Source organism: Bos mutus, chromosome 15, assembly GCF_027580195.1.
Source record: "Bos mutus isolate GX-2022 chromosome 15, NWIPB_WYAK_1.1, whole genome shotgun sequence".
NCBI classification, from domain to species: domain Eukaryota; kingdom Metazoa; phylum Chordata; class Mammalia; order Artiodactyla; family Bovidae; genus Bos; species Bos mutus.
This window is the reverse complement of record NC_091631.1, coordinates 27,657,975-27,684,300: the sequence shown is the minus strand read 5'-3', so window position 1 is coordinate 27,684,300 and position 26,326 is coordinate 27,657,975. Positions and strand designations below refer to the sequence as shown.

The 26,326-nt window shown below is 52.6% G+C and overlaps 1 protein-coding gene across 4 annotated transcripts in view; it reads right to left on the bottom strand.

Moving 5' to 3' along the window:
* ARRB1 (arrestin beta 1) overlaps positions 1 to 26,326 on the bottom strand; it is a 78,525-nt gene that overhangs the window by 40,931 nt on the left and 11,268 nt on the right. Inside the window, exon 1 of one of the 4 annotated variants that reach the window (XM_070383696.1) lies at positions 5,538 to 5,629. The exons of 2 other annotated variants lie outside the window; for them this stretch is intronic. In XM_070383696.1, coding sequence (XP_070239797.1) covers positions 5,538 to 5,614 — 77 coding nt within the window. In that variant the 5' untranslated portion in view covers positions 5,615 to 5,629. Of the gene's footprint in view, positions 1 to 250; positions 378 to 5,537; positions 5,630 to 26,326 lie in introns of those variants that run through there. One more of the 4 variants, XM_070383699.1, reaches the window with a different exon arrangement.

The following is a 26,326-nucleotide window of genomic DNA, read 5'->3' as shown; positions in this document are numbered from 1 at the left end:
ACTTCTCTGACCCCAAAGCCACTAGCCTTGGGACATGTGTACTCCGATGTCCCCAGACTCCTCACACAAGTCCCAAACAGACTTCCTGTCTGCCCACACCTGTTCCTCACCTACACTGTCTCCGCCCACCCCAGAGGTCAGCACACAGGAAGTGCTCAAGGTGAATCCCAGAGATAAAGGAATGCACTATGTAAATCCTATAAAGAGAGGACAAAACAAACTTCCTCATGAGGCAGATAGGAAGTCTTACCCCATTTTACAGATGAGAGCCCTGAGTCTCGGTGGAATTAAGGGACCAGCCCAGGAGCAGAAGCCGAGGCAGGTGGGGGGCCGTGTGGGGAGGAGGGAGGCCGTGGAAGACCCAGCGCGGGGGGCTGCAGGCGGGAGCAGCAGGCCGGAGCAGGCCCGGCAGGATCCAGGATTGGCTCTCCCAAGCCCCGAGTGAGTGGGTTAGTTACAAAGAAAAGGAAAAGGCGTTCCTGATACGCGTCCTGTTTCCTCTTCTCTGGGCTTCTCGGGTCTTGGAGGGCGGATGTCTCTGGGCTCAGAGCACTCGGCCTGCCCACAGACAGGCAGAAGGTGAGGGTCTCCCAGGCCCTTCCCACCACAGCAGTTTAGCCTGCAGGCAGACAGGGGCTCCCGAGTGACCCTTGAGTTTTGCTTTCCAGCCTGGAGGAGGCTCCCCCTTTTACCCCCAGTGACTACTCTTCACAGCCAGCCACCTCCTTCCATCAGACTGCCACATGGGAAGCCTCTTCCGTGTCACCTTTACTTGCTAGGGGAGCCCCTCTAAAGCACCCCCTTCTTCCCTGCCCCACGGCAGCCTAGCCCAGTATTCTGCCCAGCTCTCTCTGTGGCTATTGCCTGTAGACCAGGGCTCCCCATGAATCAGGCCAGGAAGACAGGGAGCAAAGGCAGAAGCTGTCAAATGGGGCTTCTTGAGTGAGAGAACAAGATGAGCCTCTCCCATCAGAGAGACAAGAGGCCTTCCTGAGGACAGAGGTCGAATCTCCTCTATCAGATAAGAATTCCCCAGGGAAAGAAAGTGGCCACGACTCCTCCATCAGATAGGAGGCCCCTGCAGAAGAAGTTAATGCTTCCACCCTCAGACAAGGGGCTGCCAGAAGGCAAGAGGGCTATGTCCCTTCTGTAAGATAAGAAGACCCAGGAAACAGAAGCCACATTCACCTCCCCGCTCACCACCCCCCTGCCCTCCATCAGACTGGTGCCTCTCCTGAATAAGACCATGCCTCCTCCATCTGACTATGAACCCCAGAGGGCAGAGAACGCCCTGTCTGCTGCCTCCTCAGCAGTTTCCAAAACAGACTTCACTTCAGTCTGAGACACAGAGGAGGATGTCCCCCTAGGGCAGAACTGGGGGAAGTCTCGCCCACATCTTCTCTTGCACAAGACCCCATGCCAACTTCCCATTCCTGCCCATGACTGAAAGGAAACCGTTCTGCCATCCTTAAGACAGCCGTGTGTCTGGGCAAAGACCAACATCTGTCTGTTTCAGTCAGGAATGTTGACTTCTTGAGAGATGGTGATGGAGCCGACTGGGAGAGCCTTGACAAGAGCTTGCCCAAGACAGGCCGTGCCCCCAGATCCAGGTGGAAGTGACCAGATGTGTGGGCTGGATGGATCTATGCTCCTGACTCTGCCACAAAACGGGCAAATCTTTTCCCTATGTGGCCACTAACACTCCCCATCCATCTCCAAACTCTGTCGGCACCCACTGCTGGCTAAGTGGCAGGAGGCGACAGGGAGGAGAGATGGCAGGGCCGGGCCCCGCCTTGAGGATATCACTGCCCTTCCCCAGGGGCCGCCCCTGAGCCTAGCGCAAGCTGCCTCTGTGATCATCTTCCCTACACGTGCCAGCTCCAGGGAGCTGCTATTAGTTAGCATTGATCCACAAAGTGCTTTGCCGACACTTTTTATGAGCTCAGCCTCACCCGGAGCCCTGGGGACTAGGAGCAAGAGGCGGAAACCGAGCAGGCAGCCCAAGTCCCTGGGCAGAGCCAGGAGCAGCTGAGCCCCAAGATCAAGACCCAGACAAGCCCAGGACCAGCCAGTACTTAGTGAATGTTAGCTGAAGGGTATTGGCTGAAAAGCAACCTGACTGGATTCAGTAACTGTATCTGGGTATATTTTCTTATAAAGAAATAGTAATAATTATTTTCAATATAACCTATTGTTATTGTTATTTAGTTGCTAAGTCGTGGCCAACTTAGCAACTAAGTAACTTCTGCAATCCCATGATTTCCCAGGCAATACTGGAGTGGATTGCCATTTCCCTCCCCAGGGGGTCTTCCCCAACCAGGGATCAAACCCATGTCTCCTGCATTACAGGCAGCTTTTTTTTACCACTGACCCACCTGGTCAGGTACTATTCTAAATACTATATTTAACTCATTTAATCCTCACAAGCACCCTGTAAGGTAGATACTCTCATTCCCCACTTTATATATGATGAAACACAGAGAAATTAAATTACTTTCTCAAAGTCACAGAGCAGAAATAAGAAATATAAGCAGTTCAAGCCATCTACTTGATATATGAGGAAGTAAAAATATAGTAACAACACTTCTGGGTTTTAAAAGAATTAGATACTGTTGAAAGGTACAATTTATCCTAATTGTGCTCCAAACCAAATACTTTCATTATTGGTCATCCTGAGGTATAGTTCCTATGTAAGAGGTTCTCTGAAATAGCTGTATTACAGATGTAAAATGTGCACCTGTCAACTCAAAATCATGAAGAAGTTAACCTTCTTTTGAAACTTTTAACTGAGTAGTTTTATTAAACTTGAGAAAACAAACCCCCAAAACCACAATATCAATATTTTAAGATTTATCATGTATTTATTTGTCATATGCTAAGTATTTGATCTATTCCTCCTGTTTAATCTTGAGGACAACTCAAGTAGGGAAAAAGCATTATTCCTTCTAGGGGGGCTTTACCAAGCCTCCAGGCTGAGGGCACTAGCTCATACACCTCCTGTGTGGGTGTGATCCAGTGGGAGTTTGCCGCCCAGGATGGGAGCTGCTCTAGGGCAGGGACTGTGCACAAACAAGGGGTAACATAAAGGAGCTGTGGGCTGGGGTGAGGCAGGCCTGCTGCCTCATCAACCTGTGCTTCAGCCATCTAGAGTGTTCAGCGAGGCCCTGGCACACAGTTAGAGCTCTGTCAGTGGTGATGATACTTACCATCATCACTATCCCCCACAAGAAACAGACTCGCTGGGAGGCCCTGGACGGGTCCCTGATGGACAGGGTTCAGCTGGATCACTGGCTCTCAGTGAGGGTCACGTTACCTCGTATGGGTCCGGGCAGCAGAGAGGAGGTGATGGGTATGAAGAGTTTCTGGGAGGCCAGAGTGCTGGGCAGAGACCAAAGCCTGGTATTGCTGAGCATTTTTAAGAAATGCATTTCCATGACTTCCAAGAACACACAGGCTTGCAGACGAGGTGAGCACAGTGAGGCCAGCCAAGAGCAGCTGCCCTCGGTGAGACAGCGAGCAGGGAGGGGCATTCTGGGGCACCTCTGAGCCTCTCCCCTTGGTAAGCCCCCTTCCACCTGCTCCTCACATGTCTTTGGGGGTAAGGGTGGGGTGCAAGAAACCTGCTGGGAAGATCAGTGCTAGGCCTTAGCCACCAACCTGTCTGGAGCGACAACTCAGTACCAGCTCCACCTTCCCCAACCTGGAGACTCTAGTCATCTTTCCTCAAACCCCAGGAAGACCACACAAATACTGAAGAAAATGGAAGAGAGTAATTGGGAACAGGGTCCAGATCTCTACCCTGGCACTTCACGGCTCCTCACCTCACCTATCCTCACCTAGGTAAGACCACCCCCAGGGTGTGGAGGGGAATGAATGAGCTGATGTCTGCCTATGCCTGGAACATAATCCAAGTTCACTACATGGTAGGACTAGGGCACTGAGAGGCACCAGAAGTTCCAGGATGAACAAGACTGCCCAGGGCTCTGGAGAGATGGGGGAAGACAGAGAGGAGGTGGAGGCACCTTTAACCACCATGCCGCATCTCCCAACATTTATCCAGCCCTCTCTATGTATCTGGTGGGCCTGAGGCACTGGGATATGAGCCTGCTGGGGATCCTGGAGTGGTGAGTGAAAGTTGCTCAGTAGTGTCCAACTCTTTGTGAGCCCATGGACTATACAGTCCATGGAATTCTCCAGGCCAGAATACTGGAATGGGTAGTCTTCCCCTTCTCCATGGGATCTTCCCAACTCAGGGATCAAACCCAGGTCTCCCACATTGCAAGCAGATTCTTTACCAGCTGGGCCACAAGGGAAGCCCAAGAATGCTGGAGTGGGTAGCCTACTCCTTCTCCAGCAGATCTTCCCCACCCAGGAATCGAACTGGGGTCTCCTGCATTGCAGGTGGACTCTTTACCAACTGACCTATGAGGGAAGCCCAGAGTGTGGTAGGTGAGCTTATGGAATATACTCCCTAGGGCCTAAATAGCCTCTCCCCCTCCCTTGGCTCAGATTTCACTCTCTTCCAGAAATGTCATGGCCAACATGGCCCTTTGGTATCCGGTTACGTATAGGAGGTCCTGGGCAGCAGGCATGAGTATGTACATCACAGAAAGTGAAGGGCTCTTATACATAGATGAATGGCCACCTGCTTTGAGCAGAGTCCCTGAATCTGACTGAGGCCCTCATGGGAATCTGCTCGATTCTAAGGACTGGACTGCCACATGGGGACTTTGCCAAGGCCAGACTCCAGGAGATCAGCTCCCCAGCGCCTTCACCATCCTGCCTCTGCTCTACCACAGCCACTGTGGCCTTGAGAACTGGAGGGGCCGGGGGTGAACGCACTGCCCGCAAACAGTGGGGGAGGCCCACTGTGAACAACCATCCTTGCATAAGGCACCCACAGAGGGTTAAAGAGAGGGTAACTCGGGGGAGAGAGCAGCTTTGTTCTTCCCAGGTGGACAGGGGGCTGCTGAGAGAGTTACAAAGAGCAGGTGACACCTGAGCCAGGACTTGAAGGATGATTAAGAATTTGCCAGGTTGTCAAGGTGCAGAAGAGAGAACGTCAGTGATGTGCGTATGCACGGAATCACACGTCCTTATATAGCAGAGTGTACATTTCAAAATCACTATCTCACTTGAGTCTCTCAAATCCCCGAATGGTGTTATTACCCCCCGACACACACACACACCCACACATGCAAATAAGAAAAGAGAAGTGCAGTGAAGGCAGATGAAGGTGACCAATTTCTGGGCAGAGGGAAGGGGCGGGGATGTATGCTGGCTGAAATGGCCCTCTTCTCAGGAAGGGGACGGTATTCCTCTCTCACTTGTAGTTCCCGCTGGCCTGTGACACCCCCCTCCCATCGCCAGCATACATACACACTCCCCCGGATCCCAGGGCCTCTCAGAAGGGGCAGCTGGCACACACACACGGAGCAGCACCGAGGAGGCTGAGGAAAGGCTGACAGTTCTCCGAGGCTCAGCCAGGAGGCCCGGCCTCACCCTCTCCCACTCCCCCTGAGCGCTGACAACCTCACCTCTCCCTCTGTAGATCTCCTCTGCCCTTCTCTCCAAGCAGCTGCCGCCAGCCTCTCCCTCCCCTCCCTCCACCCATCGCCCTCCCCAGGGAGCAGTGAGCTCAGCCTTTCCCATCAGCCATCCCTGGGAATGATGGGAAATGCTCAGCGGGCCAGGAACTGAAAGGAGGCCTGCCTCCGAGAGGGAGGGGAGAAGGGAGGCTTTTCCGAGAGCTGTCCGGGGGGCATCCTCAATTCTGCTGCTTCCTATGCATCCTGGGCTAAGGGTGCAGTCTGCCTGACCATAAAACATGCTCGAGAGAAGGCGGGATCCAACTGTTACAATTGGCCTCTTTTTTCAGCTGGGGACTCAGAGGCCCAGAGAGAGGACTGAAGAAAATGTGTCTAGGGACTGACTGCCATGTCCCCGGTACCGTTTGATCCTTTCACAGTTCTCGTCTCATTTAATCCTCATAGCTACCCTGCAAGGAATGTGTGACAGGCTGAATCACGGCCCCCTGAGATGCTCACATCTCAATCCCTGGCGCTGCGAAGCTGTTACCTTACATGGTAAAAGAAACTCTGCAGACATGATGTTAGTTAAGGATCTGGAGATGGGGAGATAACCCTGCTTTATCTGGGTGGACCCAGTGTAATCACAAAGGTCCTTGTAAGCAGGAGGCAGGAGGGTCAGAGGGAGAAAAGGCAAGGTGAGGATGATCGAAGCAATGAGAGAAACTGGAAGATGCTGTGCTAATGGCTTTAAGATGGAGGATGGGGCCAGAAGCCAAGAAATGCAGGCAGCTTCCAGAAGCTAGAAAAGGCAAAAGAATGGATGCTCCCCTGGAACCTCCAGAAAGAATGCAGCCCTGCCAATCTGTGATAGGACTCTGACATCCAGAACTATAAGAGGATAAATGTATGTTGTATTAGGCCACTAAATTTATGGTAATTTGTTACAGGAGCAAAAGAAGACTAACAAAATAGGTAACCTCATTCCCATTTTGCAGATGAGGAAACTGAGGCTCAGAGAAGGCACATAATGTTCTCAGGTTCTGCATGCTCCCCTCCATACCACACTGGCTTACTGGGCATCTCCATGAGCTCTTAAGGCTGGGAGCCCCCTGGCCAGGGCACCAAAGCTAGGGGAGAGTCTGAGGAGGAGGCGGAGGTCTGTCGCTTGTACGGTGAAGACCAAGGACAGAGTAGGGATCTGGGGAAGGTAAAGCCCTGCCTGAAAGGGGCTGCATTGTGACTGGGGGCTTCTGGGGCCAGTGGCTGAGTCCTACCCTGCCCCAAACTGGGAAGCAGGCAGGCATGTGACACAGAGGAAGGGCCCTGGCTATAAAGCTGGGCTTGGGGAGCTGAGTGTCTTCAGCATTAACAGAGATGAGATGAAATCCCCCTATTATCTCTCTTTGATCTTGATAAAATCCTTGGGAGAAGGTTCCATATCCTTCTTCCTACATTACTGGTGTGAAAAAGGAGGTCCTAGGGTTTCGTGACTGGCCCAAGTTCTCACAGCGGCTAAGAGTAGAATCTGGGTATTCATAACGTCCCATATAACAAAAAGCATCAAACCGTGATGAGTGGCTTTGAATGCTGCGTGCCTGACATTGTGTTAACTATCATTGGCATTTTTCTCAGTCATGCCAGACACAGACTTGATCAAGTCCTTTCTCCGCCTCAAACCCCTTAACTGCTCTCCACAAGCCCCTCACAATCTGGCCCCTGCTCAGCCCTCCAACCCTTACTCCACCACACTCCCTCGCACCCCATATTTTGCAGTCACACTGTCGGTCAGTTCTCCGGAGCCATCAGACCTTTTCCCCTTCCCACAGGGCTCGGCACCCCTGCCCCCTCTGCTCCAGGCCCCTTGTGGTGGAGAAACCACGGGTCCTGGCCATTCCTGCTCCTCCATGTGGGTAAGAGAGAGAGAGCAGGGCCAGGGGTCAGGATGACAGGCCTGGGAGGCTGGAGCTTAGAGGGCATGGGTAAGTCGGTATTATTCTACACAGTAAAAAAACAGTAGCCTGAAGTGTGTGGCAGATGTCCCCCCTGGGGACAGGCCCTCCCAGAGACACAGACCATAGGCCACTGCAGCTGAAGGGGCCTCTAAGAATGGCGGGTCCTGTCCTTCAGGGCACAGAAAAGTCTGGACTTGACCCCAGTTTCACAGTGTGTCACTACGGGAGTAGGAGGCAAAGCTTTGGGGTCTGCCACTCACTAGCTGGGTGACCCTGGCCAAGGAGGGAGTCGTTCTGGTCCTCCCTTCTGAAACGGGAATGGCAGTGCCTTTCTCCCTGAATGCATGGGACGCGCCTGGTGCCGTGAAGACGGCGATAAATGAAAGTTGTGTTCACTACTGAGAGAGCGGGACCTGAATTCAGGGTGCCCATAGGGGAGCTCACTCCCTCTCTGTGACACAGCTGGGGGGTTTAATTTAACCTGGGAGAGCACTGGAGAGGTGGGCACTCAGCTGTCTCCAAAGCCACTGCTTCTGGGCCCCCAGTGGTGGTCAGTCCTTGATCATCTCCAGAAGAGGGCTTGTCAGCCTCATCTGTCTTACAGTTTAAGAAAGGACTCGCCCAAGTGAGCTAGCTTAGGCTACAGGGGCTCCTAATTAAAAACCTGGGCTCCCCTGTGGTCCAGTAGTTGGGACTCCACATTGCCAATGCAGGGGGCATGCATTCAATTCCTGGTCAAGGAACTAGCATCCTACATGCCATGCAGCTGCGTCGAAAGATTAAAAAGCAAAACAAACACCAAAACCAGGGATCCCACTTGCACACCAGCAGAGGGAAACAGGAATCAACTCTGTACCGAGCACTTCCTGCCAGTGGTGCTGTGGTGAGGCTTGTGTGTGCTCATCTCACTAGACCATCACCACAGCCCACCCAGAGGGGATTAGGAGGCCCATCTACTGAAGAGGAAGCAGAGGTTTCCAAAGGGAGAAGAACTTGGCCTGTGGCACCAGCCGGCAGAGCCACGTTCCTACTCTGCTCCAGGAGGCCTCTGGGCAAGGGTCCGTTTCTACTGCAAATTATTGCTGTTCTAGGGCCTTTGTGAAGGGAAGGGACCCAGACTGGGAGATGCGGCCCCACAGCAGCCTCCTGCTCCACCTGCGGCCTCTGTGGCCCATGCCCTCCCTCCAGCCCTCTCATCTCACCTCAGCTTCCCCAGAGACCTGTGGTTAAAAACTGTGAAAATACCACAACACTGTCCAGCCCCACACCAAGTTCACATCCAATCCAGCTCAGATTTTTGCTCATCTAACACTTCCTCAGCTTCCCAGGTGCTGTTAGTGGTAAAGAACCTGCCTGCCAATGCAGGAGACATAAGAGACATGGGTTTGATCCCTGGATCAGGAAGATCCCCTGGAGGAGGGCATGGCAACCCACTCCAGCATTCTTGATTAGAGAATCCCACGGACGCAGGACCCTGGTGGGCCACAGTGCATGGGGTCCAAAGAGTCAGACACAGCTGAAGCGACTTAGCACACATGCGCACGGAAAGCCTTCAGGGACCCCCAACTAGGGCAGATCCCCCCACTTAGCACCCCCAGAGCACTCTCACAGTGTTCATCTCTTGCTGTCTGTGTCCCTGCTCCAGACCGGAAGCCCCATTAAGCCAAAGACAGTGTATGGCATCTCCAGAGGTGCGGGCCACGTGGCCTCTGGAAGCTACCCCATACTGGCCTGGGCCAGGCCTCATGCCAACAGCTGAACCCACGCGTCACATTTAATCCTCACCATCACTCTAGGCAATGGAGATTATCACTCCCCTGTACAGACGAGGACAGTGAGGCTCAAGGAGGAAGTGACTTCCCCGAGGACACCCAGCTAAACTGGAACATGCTGGGACCAGTTTAATAATCTGTGGTCCAAGTGCAAAATGAAAACGCAGGGCCCCTTGTTCAGATTTCAAGACAGAGACAGAAGAGCATTAAACCAATCAGAGGTCCTCCTGAGTTCAGGCCCCTGAGTGAAGGCACAGGTTACACGCCCCTGAAGCTGGCCCCTCGGGCACCCATGTGCTCTGACTCCAGGCCCAAAGCCAGGCTCCTCCCACTGAAAGGCCCTTGGGCATCAGACAGTGGTTCTCCCACTCGAACATACATCAGAATCACCTGGGAAGCTTGTTGAAAACCAGCTTGCTGAGCTCCCCCACCAGCATTCCCATTCAGTAGGTGAGAGGTGGGCCTGGGAATCTGCATTTCTAACCACTGCCTTTCTAGAGGTGATGTTGCCAAAGCTGGTGCTGTGGCCTGAGCGCAAAACCACTACCCTAAGGAATGCATACGTAACTGGGGCGTTTTGAATCCAGGGCCTCCAGGAAGGAGAGGTTTCAGGTGAGTTATCAGGGCTGAGGGTGTCCAGTATCCTTCAAATCATTCTCAGGCCTCAGTCTAAAAGCCCGGCTCTGCTAAGAAGGAGAGAAGGATGGGGAGGACAGGGAGAAGCAAGGAGGAAAAAAGGAAAGCTTTCCACAGGTTACTTTGTTAATTGTTGTAACAATCTTGAGAGGTAGCATCTATTATCTTTATTGTAGAGGAAACCGCAGCATAAAGAAATCAACAATTTGCCCAGGGTCATAGCCAGGAAGTTACGGACACCATGACTAAACTTAGTTCTAGCTTACATGTTGTCACAAAGCCTGCTTCAATCAGCTGGCCCTGATGGGTTCTAATTTCATGACCAACTCGGCCCAGGGGAGCAGAGCCAGTAGCCTTGGGTTAGATTCATACAGTCCCAATCCGTGAATAACTCTGACAAGCCCTGACAACCCCCCAGGGCCCTCTACACATGGTGCCCTTCAAGGCCAGGCCTAAAGCACAGACCTGGGACCCAGCTGAAGGGGCCAACTTCTGATAGCATTTCAGCAGGTCAGGGTGCCCACTCCCAGACTGGAGGTTCCTCCCATATCCAGGCCCTTATCCGCAGCCTCCTCTCTGGTCACTTACTCACACTCTAAGCCCTAGATCACACACCACCTGTCCTAGGATTTGCACAGGCTGTGTTCCTTCTTCCTGGAATGCCCTGCCTGTGTGTCCAACTCCTATCCATCCTTCAAAACCCCAGGTCAGCTCTGCCTCCTCTGAGAAGTCCTCCCTAAGCACCATTATGCCACCTTCTGCTTCCCTAGCTGCTCTCCAACCATTCATTCTATAAATATTTACTGAGCATCTGCCCTGCTGCAGGCACAGTGCAACGTGCTGGCGAGGCAAAGGCCAGACCAAGCTCCATCAGGTCAGGGTACAGGTCTGCTTTACCCCATGAGCCTCTGCAAGGAGGGCAGACAGGGCAGGGGGTGGGTGAGCAGAGAGGGTTCTCCAGGGAGTGACGTTAGCTTAGCCAGAGATTTGAAAAGGTGAGGATATGAGAAGTAGTACAAACTCTACACTCCAGGCCCCTGCCAAGTTGTGGGGAGCAGCTCCCCAATGCCCTTGGCAAAGCCCACAAAACTACTACCAAATGAACATAAGACATGCCATGTACCTCTGTGCCAAGGGTCTGTGCTGGCTGTGGGTTCCCCAGGAAATCAAGGCCCAGAGGGGGAAGGGATGAACCCCAAACAGGAGGCAGCCCTGAGTGGGCCCCTCTGCCGCCTCCACCAGGAGGTGTGGGCTTTCAACAGTGGATGGAGGAGGAGGCAAGGGTGCCCTCCCTCTGATGTCCTTGCCCTGTGGACCCCTCCTCTGGGGGCGGAAGGTATTAAGGGCACACTCTGGAAAGCCACAGCCCACAGAAGCCCCAGGCAGGAGAGGGATGGCTGCGGCCTGCCCAGGGAGGGGAGAGGCTGGAGTGGAGCCAGGCTGGCAGAGGAAACATCTTGAGAGGCAGGAGGGAGGAAGGGAGGAGGAATGAGAAAGGAGGAAAGAGCCAGACATGCAAACACCTCCGCCTCCTCTTTCCAACCAAAACAGAATCCCCAGCAGACTGAGACCTGTGGGGAAGGAGACAAGAAACGAAGCTGTGGCCTCAGAGGGGCGGGTGGCTGGGAAGGCGCCCAGGGGCTGGAGCCTCTGGAAGTTCAGTAGCCCTGCCAGGCATGGGGTAGGGGCAGGGGAAGCCCCCTCCATCACCAGAGCCCACCCAGCTCTGTGCCACAGGAGCCGAGGCTCAGGGAGGAAGGGGATGGGGACTCGACCTGGTCACTCCTATTGCTCCTTCAAGGCCCACTCAGGTACCAACTTTTCCCAAAGCCCCTGGGCCCCACCCCTGGGCTGGGCTGGGCTCTAACCGCAGACAGAACACAAACTCAGAAAGTACTGTGCTGCGAAACTGATCTGATGGGGGAGTCCAGGCCCAGTCCTTAGAAAGCCCACAGCCTGGTGGGAAACCCAGGGAATTAATTCAAAGGAGGGAAAAGTCCCAGGCCGCGGGGCGGCTCTGGACTCCCAGACAACCAGGACCTGGCAAGCACCTGAGGCCAGTCCACAGAACCTAAGGGAGGTCTTTTCCTCTAATAGGACACACGGCTGGGATGGGAGTCAGGACGGAGGAAGAGGGAGGCATCATCTCTAACACACAGCCCCACGACGCGCGCGTACACACACACACACACACACACACACACACACGCTCAGTGCCAAGAGCTGAGGGGTTTCCAGGGACCCGGGCTCTGGGCCTTGGACAAATCAATCCCCTGATGTTTCCAGGTCTCTCCACTCCCTCACCTGTACCATGGGGGCTCCTGTCCCCCACCCCTTCCTCCCTGTGAAGGACAGACCTCCAAGTAGGTGAGAACTGAGGCCTCTGGTATGGCTTCAGCACTTGGGAGAGAACCTCACGCCCACCCCACCCCTGCTGGCACCCTCCTTCCTCGGGCCTCCACCCGTGGTACAGAGCCTGGGAGACAGAGGCTGCAGACAGAAGAGGAGGCGCCCTGGCGCCCAAGGGGGAGAGTGGCCCCAGAGCAGATCCACCTTCTGTCTGGGGGCCCTCCTCTCCTTCCTCTCTCTCTGCTGGAGGAAAGCCCCACCTCCCCACACATCCTCACCAGCATTGAGATGACCTTCGTCTGGGTTTCCCCTCATCTGACTGACTCTAAGCTGCTGGAATGCAGGGGTTTTCTTTCATTCCTGTTTTTTTAATTTTTGTGTTTTTTTTGTTTTTTTTTTTTGCCACACTGAACAGCACGTGGAGTCTCCGGTTCCTAACGAGTGATTAAACCAGAGCCCCCTGCATTGGAAGAAGGGGTCTTAACCACTGGGCCACCAGGGCAGTCCCTCATTCACTTTTTTACCACAGTGAACTAATCCGCCTCAGTTGAAACCTTCACTCACTAGAGGACATCAGTCAAACAACTCCCCCCTCCCTCAGCCTATTTCCTCTTCTAAGAAGAGGGAACAACAATAGGGCTTATCCCATAGGATTGTTCTGAGGAATAAGTGTGCTTAGTGCCTGCTGCCCAGTAATATATATTTTGTTGTTGTTGTTAAGTTGCTCATTCGTGTCTGACTCTTTTGCAATCCCATGGACTGTAGCCCACCAGGCTCCTCTGTCCCTGGGATTTCCCAGACAAGAATACTGGAATGGGTTGCCATTTCCTTCTCCAGGGGATCTTCCCCACCCAGGGATTGAACCAACCCACATCTCCTACACTACAGGTGAATTCTTTACCACTGAGCCACCAGGGAAGCCCTAATACATGTCAGCTCTCATTATTAATAATCGTAATCCACAAATATTCATCAGATGCCTGTTGTGTGTCAGATGCTACTGGCCACAGTGACTAGGGCAGATCCACACAACGGCCCCCGCCTGTATGAAGTTTCCCTTTGGTGGGAAAGGCAGCGGGGCCTTGTGTTGCCCAACTCTGGGAGGGTGTATGGCACAGACCATAGTGCCTACGGCATCCCCTGTACGTGTGCAACACAACAGCCCTGCAAGAAAGACAGCAAAAGGGAGCCAATAGTACACAGTGACTCTCGGGCTACATGCTGTCAGGGGCAGGGCTCCACCAGTGTAGAATGCATGACCCATCAGCCTGAGAAAGTCAAGGCTTCCCCAGCAAGTGACAGGTGAGTTAGGAGCTGAAAAAGAAGCAGTGGTGTAATTCTGGAGGGGGCCAGGGTGGGATGCTGCACTGAACCAAAATGAAACAGAACCTTCAGTGGGAAGGCTCTGGGGGACGAAGGCGCTGAGGGAGACCGGTAGGTGAGGCCAGCAGGGGCAGGGCAGCAGGGTCCAGTCACCAGGTGGCCTGGTCAGGAGGTGGATTTCACTGTCACAGTGATCAGACGGCGGCAGGGTTTCAGTGAGGAACAGACACGAGGCAGCTGTACTTTAATGAGCTTGCTTCGGCCACTGGCTGGAGACTGGAGGGCAGAGAGGCCATAACACACACAGGGAGACTAGCGAAGGGGCGGAATTAATAAGGAGGCTGCCCCAGGTTCAGGTCCCGGATCTGCCATTTATTTGCTAGAAGAGAGATCACAACAGCATCTGCTTCCTTGGGTTGTTGTGAGGATTAAGTATTTTTAATATACCTTTTGGCTATGCAGTACATAAGATCTTAGTTCCATAACCAGGGATTGAACTGGAGTTCCCTGCCTTGGAAAGAGGCGTCTTAACCACTGGAACACCAAGAAGGTCCCTGTTGTGAGGATGACACAAGCGATTTCATGTGTGTAAAGAGCTTAGGACAATATAGGACAATACCTGGCTCATGGAGAGTGTGGTGCGCTTAGTTGATATTATTCATCCAGGTGAAAAATGAAGGTGGCCTAGATTAGAAAGGCAGCCATGAAAGAGAAAGAGTGGGACAAGGCCAGACGCCAGATCACCAGGTCTCGCTGGAAGCACCCAGCGGCCACAGCCCCACGCCAGCTGCAACCACAGGAGAGGCCCTGAGCTGGAACTGGCCAGCTGAACTCCCCCCATGTTCGTGACCCATGGAAACCGGGAGATAAAGAGATGAATGTTGTTGCTTGAGCTACTAAGTTATCGGGTGATTGGTTATGTAGCTAAAGATAAATGGAACACCTCATGTTGATAGTTACCTAGAAGGAAACTCCTTTCCCCCAGAGGGAAGAAGGTGGCGCTTATGGGCAGGAAGGGAGGAGGTGGTGGCATGAGCCTGGGACCTCTGCAGCCTCCAGCATTCTGCCCTCCAGAAGCGGTCGGATGACTTTAAAGCTAATCATTCCGACATTATTTACATAGCAAAAAACCGGAAATAACGTAAATACCAAATAAGGGGATGGTTCAATAAACTGCTGAGCAGTCACATGAGGAACTCTTATGTGTCATTAGCAAACACGGATATTAGGATAAATTAATGACACGGGAAACGCTGAAGGAAAAAAGCAGTAATCCAAATGTCATACACAGCTTAAGCGCAACTGTGTCTGAACACAGGTACGTGCATGCACACGAGGACACATATACACATAATAGCAAGGATCGCAAAGACCAAAAAAAAACTGTTTCGTAAAGTTCTAAGTCACGAGATTATGGATGATTGCTATCTTCTTGTCCAAACGTGAAGCATTTTGTGTTTTTAAAATAATTACCGAACAATAAATGTCAGCTCTTTTAAATGACCCCTCAAAACTCTGGTCATTCCCGTCTCTAGGATGACAGCCTGGTGAGGCTGGTAAGGATTGTCACCTGCTTTGGTCATGCTGGTGTCCCAGTGTTAGAACAGTGCCAGGGACGTGGCAGGCACTCAGCCAGCATTTGCTGAATGAGGGAATGAATGAATGGCACATATCAGAGGCAAGGCATCCCGGTGAGTACAAAGCAGACTCTCTCATCGGCCCTCAGGCAGGAACCAGGTCCCACCCCACTCTGTCCCCAGGGTTCAGCACAGGGCCTGGCACAGAGCAAAGACGGATGAATGAGCGAAGGGCTGAATAAAATGAATGTTCTGGCAAAGAAACCCTCCCTGATCACAGTGTGCCGAGCTCTCCAGGGCCGGGAACCGTGTCTATGAGAATGAGATGCCTGTGTCTTTGAGAAATAAGGGGAATACGAATACATCGGGGCTTTCCAAGACCCAGAGAGCCTGGCTTGGCCTGACTCTGCCCCTGCCCTCCTCTCCTTGTTCAGCTGCCTGCTTGGTACCTCCTTCCACCACCAGGGGGGCAGTTCTGGAAGGCCCAATTCATGTTACTCAAGACATAGCTTTGTTTTTAAAAGGAAACTGAGACAGCAAGCTCCTTCCTGGAAGGACTTTTCTGCCCTTCTGCCCTGAGACAACCTCAGTGACAAGCATCTGGGAAGGGAAACCAACGGTGGAGACCAAGCTGGGATGGGGGGCGGAGGGCAGGTGGCTAGAGAGCGAGGGATGGGCGGGTGTGGATCCAGGTGTTGGAGGATGAGAAAGGGGAACAAGCACTCAGCAAGACTTTGCTGGGGGTGAATGGGAGTGCAAGTGGCCAGGTGACTCTGTGTGTGTGTGTGTGTGTGTGTGTGTGTGTTGGTTGTCCCAGTGAGGGGGTAAGGCATATGACCGTGCAGAGGTCAGTGGAAGGGGTGGAAGGAGGTACCAAGACTGTGCCATAGACTGGAGGTGCCATAGACTATGGATGGCAACAGAAGAGGTGCCCACAGGGTGGCAGCAAGAATCAGACGGTTTGAGTCTAGGAGAGCTGTGGTCAGACTCTGCCTGAGTGATTACTGGGGGGTGGGGAATACTGATGGGGGCTGGTCATACCCAAAAGCGGGTAGGAGCCCAGTCCGTGAAGGCTAGAGCTCAGGAAGGACCACCCCCACTCCCTGCCAACCCCTACTGCCCCAGATGCCAGCCCAAAAAAAGACTGTCTACTTTTTATAAATTAAATCTCAGCAGATGTGACACCTTAGACCCATCCCAAACACAGGCTGGTGAACTATGTGACTCAGAGGTCTGGAGGCCACAAGAGGCTGAGAGGAACCCCAGGGCACGGCCAGCTTGCCCTCCTCCTTGACAGGTAGAGAAACTGAGGCCCCGGAAAGCCCTCCCTCCAAGTCCAAGGCGTGAGCCCCCAAACCCAGGGGGAGTTTTCAGGAGGAGACCTGTCTGATCCCAGGGGAGACAGTGCCTGCTCAGGCAGCTCCAGAGAAGCGGGAAGTGATAAACAATTTTCATTAACAGCTGAAGCTGCAGGCACGGCTGGACATGAGGGAGCTCCTCAGAGCTGACCCTGAGTCACGTTCACAGCTGTGTCCCCAGAATGCAGCCCGGGGGCCTGGCTCAGCAGGGGTGCTCAGTAAATGAACAAATAAATAAAAATGTGAATGAGCCATAATAAATGTAGCTAACACTTATGCAGATCTTACTTTGTGCCAAGCACTATTCTAAGCATTTCACAAATATTAACTAGTTTAATCCTCAAGAAAACTGTTAAGCTTTCCATCATAAAAGATTTCAGTTCAGTTCAGTGGCTCAGTCGTGTCCAACTCTTTGCGATCCCATGGACTGCAGCACACCAGGATTCCCTGTCCATCACCAACTCCCAAAGTTTGCTCAAACTCATGTCCATCAAGTCAGTGATGCCATCCAACCATCTCATCCTCTGTCGTCCCCTTCTCCTCCTGCCTTCAATCTTTCCCAGCATCAGGGTCTTTTCCAATGAGTCAGTTCCTCTCATCAAGTGGCCAAAGTATTGGAGCTTCAGCTTCAGCATCAGTCCTTCCAATGAATATTCAGGACTGATCATAAAAGATTTAGATTGCCATAATAAAAACTTAATGATTCCCATTTTCCAGATAGGGGAGACTGAAACAAAGAGGGGTTGAATAACCAGCCCAAGGACACATCTTAGCCCCCAACCATTCTTATTCTGGAACCCTTGGTCCTAATCAGGCTCCCAAAGTGCCACCCACTGGACACCTTTTCCCTGTCACAGCCCCTCCCTCTACCCATCCTTTCTCCAGCAGCCTCACCCCCGAACACCCGTATCTCATCTCCAGGGCCTCCTCCTCACAATGCTGCTTTTATTATTAGCAATTAAAACAATAATTTATTGAGGTGAAATTCACATAACAAAATTTACCAGCTTGAAGTCAACAATTAGCAGTATTTACTGCAGTCACAACGCTGTGCAGAACTACCACCTCTACTCCAGATCCAAAACATTTCCATCCCTCCACACTAAAACTCATCACTCCCAAGTGGTTTCTTCTCCCAGCCGCCCCTCCTCCCAGGCCCCAGCAACCAGCCCCGGCTTTCTGGGTCTATGGACGAATCCATTCTGGACATTTCATATAAATGAAATCACACGGTATGTGACCTTTGTGTCTGGCTTCTTTCACGTGACACAGTGTTTCTAAGGTTCATGTTGCAGCATGCATCAGTACTTCATTTCTTTTCTTGACTGAATGATGCTCCATGCTATAAACAGACCTCAATTTGTTTACCCACGCATACACTGATGAACGTTAGGGCCACTGGTTTCCACTTTTTGTCCACTGTGAATAGTCACTTGCTGCCTTTTGATCCTCACCACAGCCCTGAGGGTGAGGACTATCATCTCACCTCGGTTCCCAGAAGGTCCATTCCTGGGAGAGACAGTGCCATGGACTGAAGCCCCCTGCCTCCCAGACCACAGTGTCCTTCCTACGTGTCCCATCAGCCGGTCACTTCTCCCCCAGGTCACATGTTTCCTGGGCATCAGTTACCACACGCCAGGCTCTGGGCCAGGATCGGGCAACACGCAGTGGATGGCTCAGCCTGGGCCCCAGTCTCCAGCGTGACCTGAAGCCAAGGGGTTCCAGGATCCAGGCACACCATATCCAGAACAGGTACCTTTTCCTCCCTGGTCTCAGCTCTCCTCTCTGCAAAGACAGAAGACGGCCCCCAGCGGAAGGCTCCAGAGAGCTGCATGGTGGGGCTGTGGAGGGGAGCAGGAACTGCTGGGCTGGAAGAGGGGCCTTTAGAAAACACAGTACTCACAGTCCCTCCGTGGGGCAGGGCCGGGGGATCAGGAGAGCAAGGAAGGTTTCCCCTGCCAATCAGCCATTTCCCTCTCAGACATAAAAGAGGGACCCTGCTATTCCTGGAGATAAACCTTTTCTGAGGTTTCTCAGCCCAAAGGCAGGGGGCCAAGGTTCTGGGATTCCACATTCCAGGTTGGGATAAGGAGGCTGACCTTAGAGCCTACTTACATTGGAGCCATCTCTTGGCATAAGATGAGGCGGTTATGACCACTAGAGACTCAGAGAGGCCGCCCCCTTCCTAGCCCTCCAAGAAACCTCCTTCAGCCAAAGCTGGTCTGTTAATGGACATCCTGAGGGAGTTTCCAGCATTCACTGGGGACTAACAGTCTCAGCCCAGTCACTAAGAGTCACCACCGCCTCCTCACGCCCCCTTCACGTGCGACAGGGGCCGACACATACACGATGAATGAATGACCAATGATCAGATGAATGTTCACTCCCTTAGTGAGTTCCCACTGTTTGTCCTCTCGTCTCTAGTCTATTGCTCTTCACAGCTGCTGTGGGAACCCTCAGATCCTGCCCCTCCTGCACGCTGTGTGTCCTTGGTCAAATCCCTTAATTTACATGAGCCTCAATTTCTTCCATATTTCTTCATCTGCAAACAGGGACTCTACTTGTGGGGTACTGAGGAAGATTAAAAGAGAAGGCAGAGGCCCAGCACCTGAAAGGCTAAGATGGGGGCCCAGGAAAAGTTGTTGAAGGAAAGCTGTTTCTCTTTGGCCCCACCCCCTACCCCATCCCAGCCGTCCCAACCCTAATCCTCTAACCGTTCTGTGCTCCTGAGTCTGAAGAAGGAGCCTAGCCCCTGGGCTGGCCCCTGGCTGGATGTAAATGTTTATGCCAAGCCCAGCCTCCCAGGGACAAGTTATTTGCTCGGCTCGTAATTAATTGCAGAAGGCCCAGTTGGGTAATAAACTCTGCTGGGGAAACATAAACAGTTTGCACAGAATTCCAAATCCATTGTGAGACCAGTGCAGAGGGTCTGCGAGGAATGGAATGTTCTCCCCAGTCACCTCCCAGACAGAGGCGGTAAGATCACTGAAGGTCAGAAATGCGAGGACCCTTGGAGATCATTTTAAAAATAGGAGCTGATGTGATGGAGTCCTTACCTTGCTCCAGGCCCAGCTGATCACTTGATTATCTGGGACCACCATTATGCCCACATTAGAGATGAGGAAATTGAATCTGAAAGAAGCAGGAAGACTTGCCCCAGCTGGAAAGGGGTTGGGCTGGGAGGGATACCAAGCCTGAGCTCAGAGAAGGGAAAGAAAAGGACAGCCAACAAAAGCGTATGCGTGTCCCCTGTGCCAGGCATGGGACCTGGGGACACAGCTCCTGTGGCCCTTGCATTCCAGTGGAGAGAGATGGATCTTAAAGGCTGACCAAAGACTGATTTGATTACATGAGTGCTAAGTGCTTGGAAGAAAAGAAAACAAAGCGGCCAGCGCAGAGGATTCCAGCAAGTTACAAGCAGCCGCTCAAGCTCTGCAGAGCAGATTCCACACAGTAGGCCTCAGCAGGAGCGCACAGTGGGTGTGCACTGAGTTAGGGTTAAAACTTAGTCCTCTTTTCTTGGGGCCAGTGCAGCTTCTCGCCAACCAATTCAAAGTGCGTTGAAGGTGCTGTGCCAGGGCTGGAGCATAAAGGTGGATGAACTAAACACAACAGATGCCCCCAGGGAGTTTGCAGCCCAACTGAGGGCACTCTCCAAAGGGTAAAGGGTGGAGTGCGAGACAGGATGATGAGGTTCACGGGGCAGAAGAGAGGGACAATCGGCATATACTGAGCACCTACTGTGTGCCAGGCACTGTGCTTAGCCTATATTATCTCCTTTAGGCCTTACAGCAACCCTGGGGTGTTGGGGAGGATATTATCACGTCCATTTGGGCAGAGGGAGGGGGAAGCATCATGGCTTGCCTCTTACAGGATCTTAGTTCCCCTGACCAGGGATGCAAGTGCCAAGCCCCAACCAGCGGACTGTGAGGAAATTCCCTTATCAACCCTATTTTGAAGATGAGAAAAACTGAGGTTCATAAAAATTATATCTAACTGTCTCAAGGTCACAGACATAACACGCAGTAAGGGTGGGATCTGAAACCTGACCTGACACCAAAACCCATGTTCTTACCTCATAGCTCCCGCCTGAGCTCCTCCCTCCCCCACTCCCTGAAAGGGGCACTGATGTTGGAAGTCGGAAGGGACAGGATGCCACCACCACTCAGCCAGCTTTCCCTAAATCTGCAGGGGGAAGCAACGCACCCTGCCGGCTTACCTTCCTTTCTGAGCAAGAAAGGTCAGGTTAGCCCACACAGGCAGCTTTGCTCAGGCACAAACTCAGCTAGGCTCCTCACCACCACCAACCACCACCCCTCCACCCGTGGGAAAGGACAGTCCAGACTTCCACCCTGCACCTCCCACACAAAAGGGCCACTCAGTTGACAAAGAGAGCTGTAGTTCATAGATTATGAACCCTTTCCCCGCTCTTAGCTCATCTGACCAGCACCCCCTGCCCCGCATCGTACAGTGCAGGTGAATCTGACAGCTAGCAACGCTATCCCAACAGAAGGGGTGGGCTCCCTGCATCATGTCCATCCAGCTTCTGCCAACATTTACTGAGCTCCCATGACAACCTTTCCGCAGCCTTTTCTGGTAGGAGCTATGCCCATTTCACAGATGAGTAAGGTTGAGGGCAGAGAGACCTTTCCAGTCTGTTACTGACACAGCAAGCAAGAGCTATGAGCTTGTTGTTGTTGTTGTTGTTCAGGCTCTAAGTCATGTCCGACTCTCCGCAAAGCCTGGGTGGACGGCAGCACACCAGGCTCCTCTGTCCTCCACTGTCTCCCAGAGTTTGCTCAAATTCATGTCCATTGAGTCGGTGATGCTATCCAACCATCTCATCCTCTGCTGTCCCCTTCTCCTTCTCCAGCTTGGCCTGGCCCAGAACTGGCTCTCCCAGATGTCTTTCAGGTCCTGCCTCAGCAGAGAGGGCTCTAAGTGATGACCAAGTCCACAGTGGGATGAGAACTCCCTGAGGACGTGCAGCGACGTGACGCCAACCTCCTGGCACAAAGGACTCGTGGCCAGAGCAGGGGCAGATCCAGGCTTGAAAGGGACTGAAGCTCATGTAGTTTGGAAGCTCTCTTATAAAAAACAAAAATATCTTCTTCCTTGTGCACATTTCTCAAGCCCTCTGAGCCCGTAGACACATTGCTGGGCCTTGGAAACGGCCCTGGAGCGTGAAGGCCTGAAGTTGAAGCGGCACCAGCCTCACGGTGAATCCGCCTCTGGGCTGGAGGAAGGGCCCAGAGGCGATCTGAGCACAACCCGCCTTCACAAAGGCCCTGCCTCCAGCCCAACAGACAGACGAGGCTCCGGAACATTCCTTCTTCTTGTCCCGCGTCCTGCTGCTACTAAACCCTGCCACATCTGTCTAGCCTTCTCTCTCTTGCCATGGTTTCAGAAGAAGCAGAGCCACCCGAGCACAGGGCCTGGCACGGGGTTTGTGTGGTCACACGGACAGCAGTGCCAAGGCACACCCCAGAGGGTCCCTCTACGCCTGGTGGGAAGGGCCTGCCTCCATCTGCAGCTGGAACCCCAGGGCCAGCAGGAGCAGCTCTTCTGAGACCCCCTCCTCCCCAAATATTTAAAGGCTATGACATGGCTGACAAGTGTTCCCACCTCCTACATCCCACTGGGCCCACACGGCAGTCCTGCGAGTTATACAGAGCAAGTTTTATCGTCCCCATTTATAGATGTGGACAACCAACAACACTAGTTATGCACACACTGGGCTCCCCAGGTGGTTAAGAACCCACCTGCCAATGCAGGAGACACAAGGGACACGAGTTTGATCCCTGGGTCAGAAAGGTTCCGTGGAGGAGGGCATGGCAACCCACTCCAGTATCCTTGCCTGGAGAACTGCATGGACAGAGGAGCCTGGCGGGCTATAGTCCATAGGGTCGCGACGAGTCGGACACGACTGAAGCATCTAAGCACAGCCCAGCACATGCACATAGTGTTAGACACACCACAGAGACTTCCACAAGCGATGCCCCTCAAACGCCCCGGCAGGAGGGGCTGCCTCCCAAGGAACAGGTGGGGAAACGGAGGCCCCACTCTCTCTGGGCCTGAGCTAGCGAATGGGGCTGCAGCCCTGCTCTCCCACCTCTGGGCCCAGGCCTCCACTTCATCTGGAGTGGACATTTCAGAAGGCAGTGGGCAGACTGGCCAAACATGGCAGGCGGAGGAGCCAAGGCCTCTAGCTTCAAAGGCAAAGGAGAGACTGGGCGCTCGTGACAGACCCGCCAAGTGAAAGTGGACCTCAATGACTGCCTTCTCCCTGGATGAGTCTGATGAAGAGCACATGGGCCTTGGAAGCCTGAAACCTACTTGAAAGCAACAGCCTTACAGACTCAGGGCCTCTGTGTTCCCTGCAGAGCAGTAAAGGGCCCGGTGGCCGCCTCCCACCTTCTACCTGCTGGGCCTTCTAGACCCTTCACAAGACCACTTCTCATACCACAAGCCAGCCACTTAATGCAGGCTTCTGCTCTCCAAGTCCTGACTCTGTCCCTCATGATTTATTCATCCGTATATCTGTTCTACAAACCCTTATGGAGACCATGGTATAGGGTGACCAACTAATGGTCTCCACTCACCCAGGACTGAGAGTTTTCCCTAGATGTGGGACTGAGACCGACCAGGGAAACTGGGATAGTTGATCACTCTAATGTACTGTGTGCCTGGCCCTGTGCTGGGCAGGGAGGACACACTGGACACGCTCCCCGTGCTCAGGAAGCCTGCGGTCTGAGAGCAGTGCTCACTCCAAGACGGACCACTGTCAAAGGCACTTGTGTAGCCCCTCATACACATTACAAAGTGCAACCTTACCGGATGTGTTATCTCCTCCATGGTGTGCATAGGAAGGGCTTCCCTGCTGGCTCAGCGGCAAAGAATATGCCTGCAGGGCAGGAGACCCAGGAGACACAGGTTTGATCCCTGGGTCAGCAAGATCCCCTGGAGAACAGCATGGCAACCCACTCCAGTATTCTTGTCTGGAGAATCCCATGGACAGAGGAGCCTAGAAGGCTACAGTCCATGCGGTTGCAAAGAGTCAGACACAACTAAGGCAACTTTGCATGCACGCATGCATAGGAAAACTAGGGTTTAGAAAAATGATGTGACCAGTCCTCAAGTCCCAGAGCTATAAGTGACATGCCAAGACTTGGACTCCAACAAGACAGATAAAGGGAAGGACAGGCTCCAACATGAACATTAAGACAGAAAAATACAAAGACATGTTTTATTTAATCAATTTTTGTAGCCCTAGTGCTTGGCATCTCCTCGAGGTTCAGAAAATGTATATGGAAGGAAGGGAGGAGGAGGTATACACCTATTTAATCATCTCTAGGCTGCTGCTGCTGCTAAGTCGCTTCAGTCACGTCAGACTCTGTGCGACCTCATAGATGGCAGCCCACCAGGCCCCGCCGTCCCTGGGATTCTCCAGGCAAGAATACTGGAGTGGCTTGCCATTTCCTTCTCCAGTGCATGAAAGTAAAAAGTGAAAGTGAAGTCGCTCAGTCATGTCCAACTCTTAGCGACCCCATGGACTGCAGCCTACCAGGCTCCTCCATCCATGGATTTCCAGGCAAGAGTACTGGAGTGGGGTGCCATTGCCTTCTCCTATCTCTAGGCTAGGAGATCCCAACCCCTATTAGAAAATGTACGCGTTTCCCTTTCGACAGTTTCAGCTGTTTGCTTTCAGTCAGGCTCAGGAGGGAAGTGAGAAGAAGAAAGAGTGCTTCTCCTTCAGGTCAGCAGCCCAGGGTTCACTTCCTCCTGAGAATTTTCCTTGACTCACTCCTTACCCAATACCCAATTCTGGCCCCCATTTATTTGAGTATAACAGGTGTGGGTGTGTGTGTGTGAGTGTGGGTGTGTGTGTGTAAGTGCTGCTTGTACTCCGTTTCAATGCACTTCTGCAAACCCAGACCTTACCCAGGTTGGCCTCACCCACGTCAGGAACTGGAGGTCCACTAGGTACCAGACACATGCCTGCCCTCTAGCACTGGAAACTGACATGACAGTAGCCAATTACAGCACAACGCTCCGTCTTGGAAACCTATAAGGCTCCAAGGGAGCATGGAGCAGAGCACTGACTCTGCCTGGGCAGTGAACACAGAGCCAAGGGAAGGTGTCATGTCCAAGCACACAGCAGGTACTCAATGCAGCTCAACTGCATTGTATTTAGCCGAACTGCACTGAGCTCAGGTTCAACCTTAAAATACAAGGGAGATTTCACCAGGCAGAAGAGGAATGCATTCCAAACAAAGAGACTGGCTTGGACAGACACATATGTGTAGAAAGTACAAAGGCTGTGGGGGAAGATCCAAAAAGTCAGTGTAGCCAGAATGTTAGCTGTGTGGTGGGGAGAATCGGGATAGGAGCCTGAGAGGAAAAGGCCTCCAGTGCCACTGGAAGAATACAACCTTCTCACAGGAAACAGAGGAAACAGGTCAGTGTTTTCTTTGGGCATGCCACGCAGCATGCAGGATCTTCCCTGACTGGGAATCAAACCTGCGCCCCCTGCATTGGGAGCATGGAAATCTTAACCACTGAACCACCATGGAAGTCTCTGACTGGTTTTTAAGCTGGGGAAGGACAGGGTCAGATGCGAATTTCAGAATGAGAGGAGGGTTTGAGGGGTTTAGACTAAGCAGAAGACCACTGCAATAGTCCATGCCAGATGTGGGGGTTGGACTGAGCTGGTGGCTGTGGAATGGGGAGAAGAAAAGCACTTTGGTGATGGAACCATGTATCTATCCATCACCATCAGGCTGAGTGCCCTGACGGTTAGGAGAGGGTTTCTCTTCTCCATGGAGTTCAGAACCTTCCCCACCACCACCCCACCTCTACAATCCGATGAAAACTCATCTGTGCCAGGGCTCAGTTTAGGACTGGGTTATGGCTCTTTGTTCGAAAGTTCTACTAAAAAGCTTTATTTATTATTAATTTTCTTGGCAAAGTTGACTCTGCAAAGTTGTGAGCGTCAGAGATGGCTGAGATGTTTCAGGTATGCATAGGGAGTCGCTGCTGCCAAAGTGAACACTCTAAATAATATAAGAAATGAAAATGTGCATATTAACCATTCCATTATGCCGTGTGATCATCTCTGTCATTTTTAGGACATTAAAATCTGTTTCAAAAAAAGAAAGTTCTCCTTACCGAGTTTAAAAATGCTTCCAGGTTTCTTCCACTGCCCTGGAGCTATAGAGACCCATAATAAAATCAACCTCCTAATGTGCTGGGTGCTTTCATTAGCATAGATACAGAAAGGATGGAAACTTTATGCCCAGAGGCAGAAAAACTCAGCACACGGACACAAAACTACTGATATGGAGGGAAGGTGAGAACCCCAAGAGCTTCCTCTCTCTACCGCCACGACTTGGCCTCCGTGTTCCCAGATACAGCCCTTAGAGCTGCAGGCATGTGCCCCACCCCCACTCTATGACCCCCAAGGGTAGAGCTGTTTCTCATAAGACATGGTTTCTCTGCTCTTTCAGGTTCATCACTCCTCTGGGAACAGTCATCAGACCTCTGCAGGGTCTTCTCAGCTGGAGTGAAGCCTTTGCCCCCCCAACCCCCGCCCACCACCAGGGGAGACCCAGGCAACCCCTGGTTTCCATGGAGGGCTTGCTGAGCCTGGTGTCTCCTCTTACACCTGCCCCATTTCTTCTCCTCAGGCCCGAACACTCACTCTGATGTCACGTGGCAGAACTTTCACTTTTCACCCTAGATTTTGTGTCCTCTAGCAGTCCCACCACACCCCTTACTGACACCAGAGGAAGAGAGTGTCTGACTCGGGTGCCTGGCGCATAGTGGATG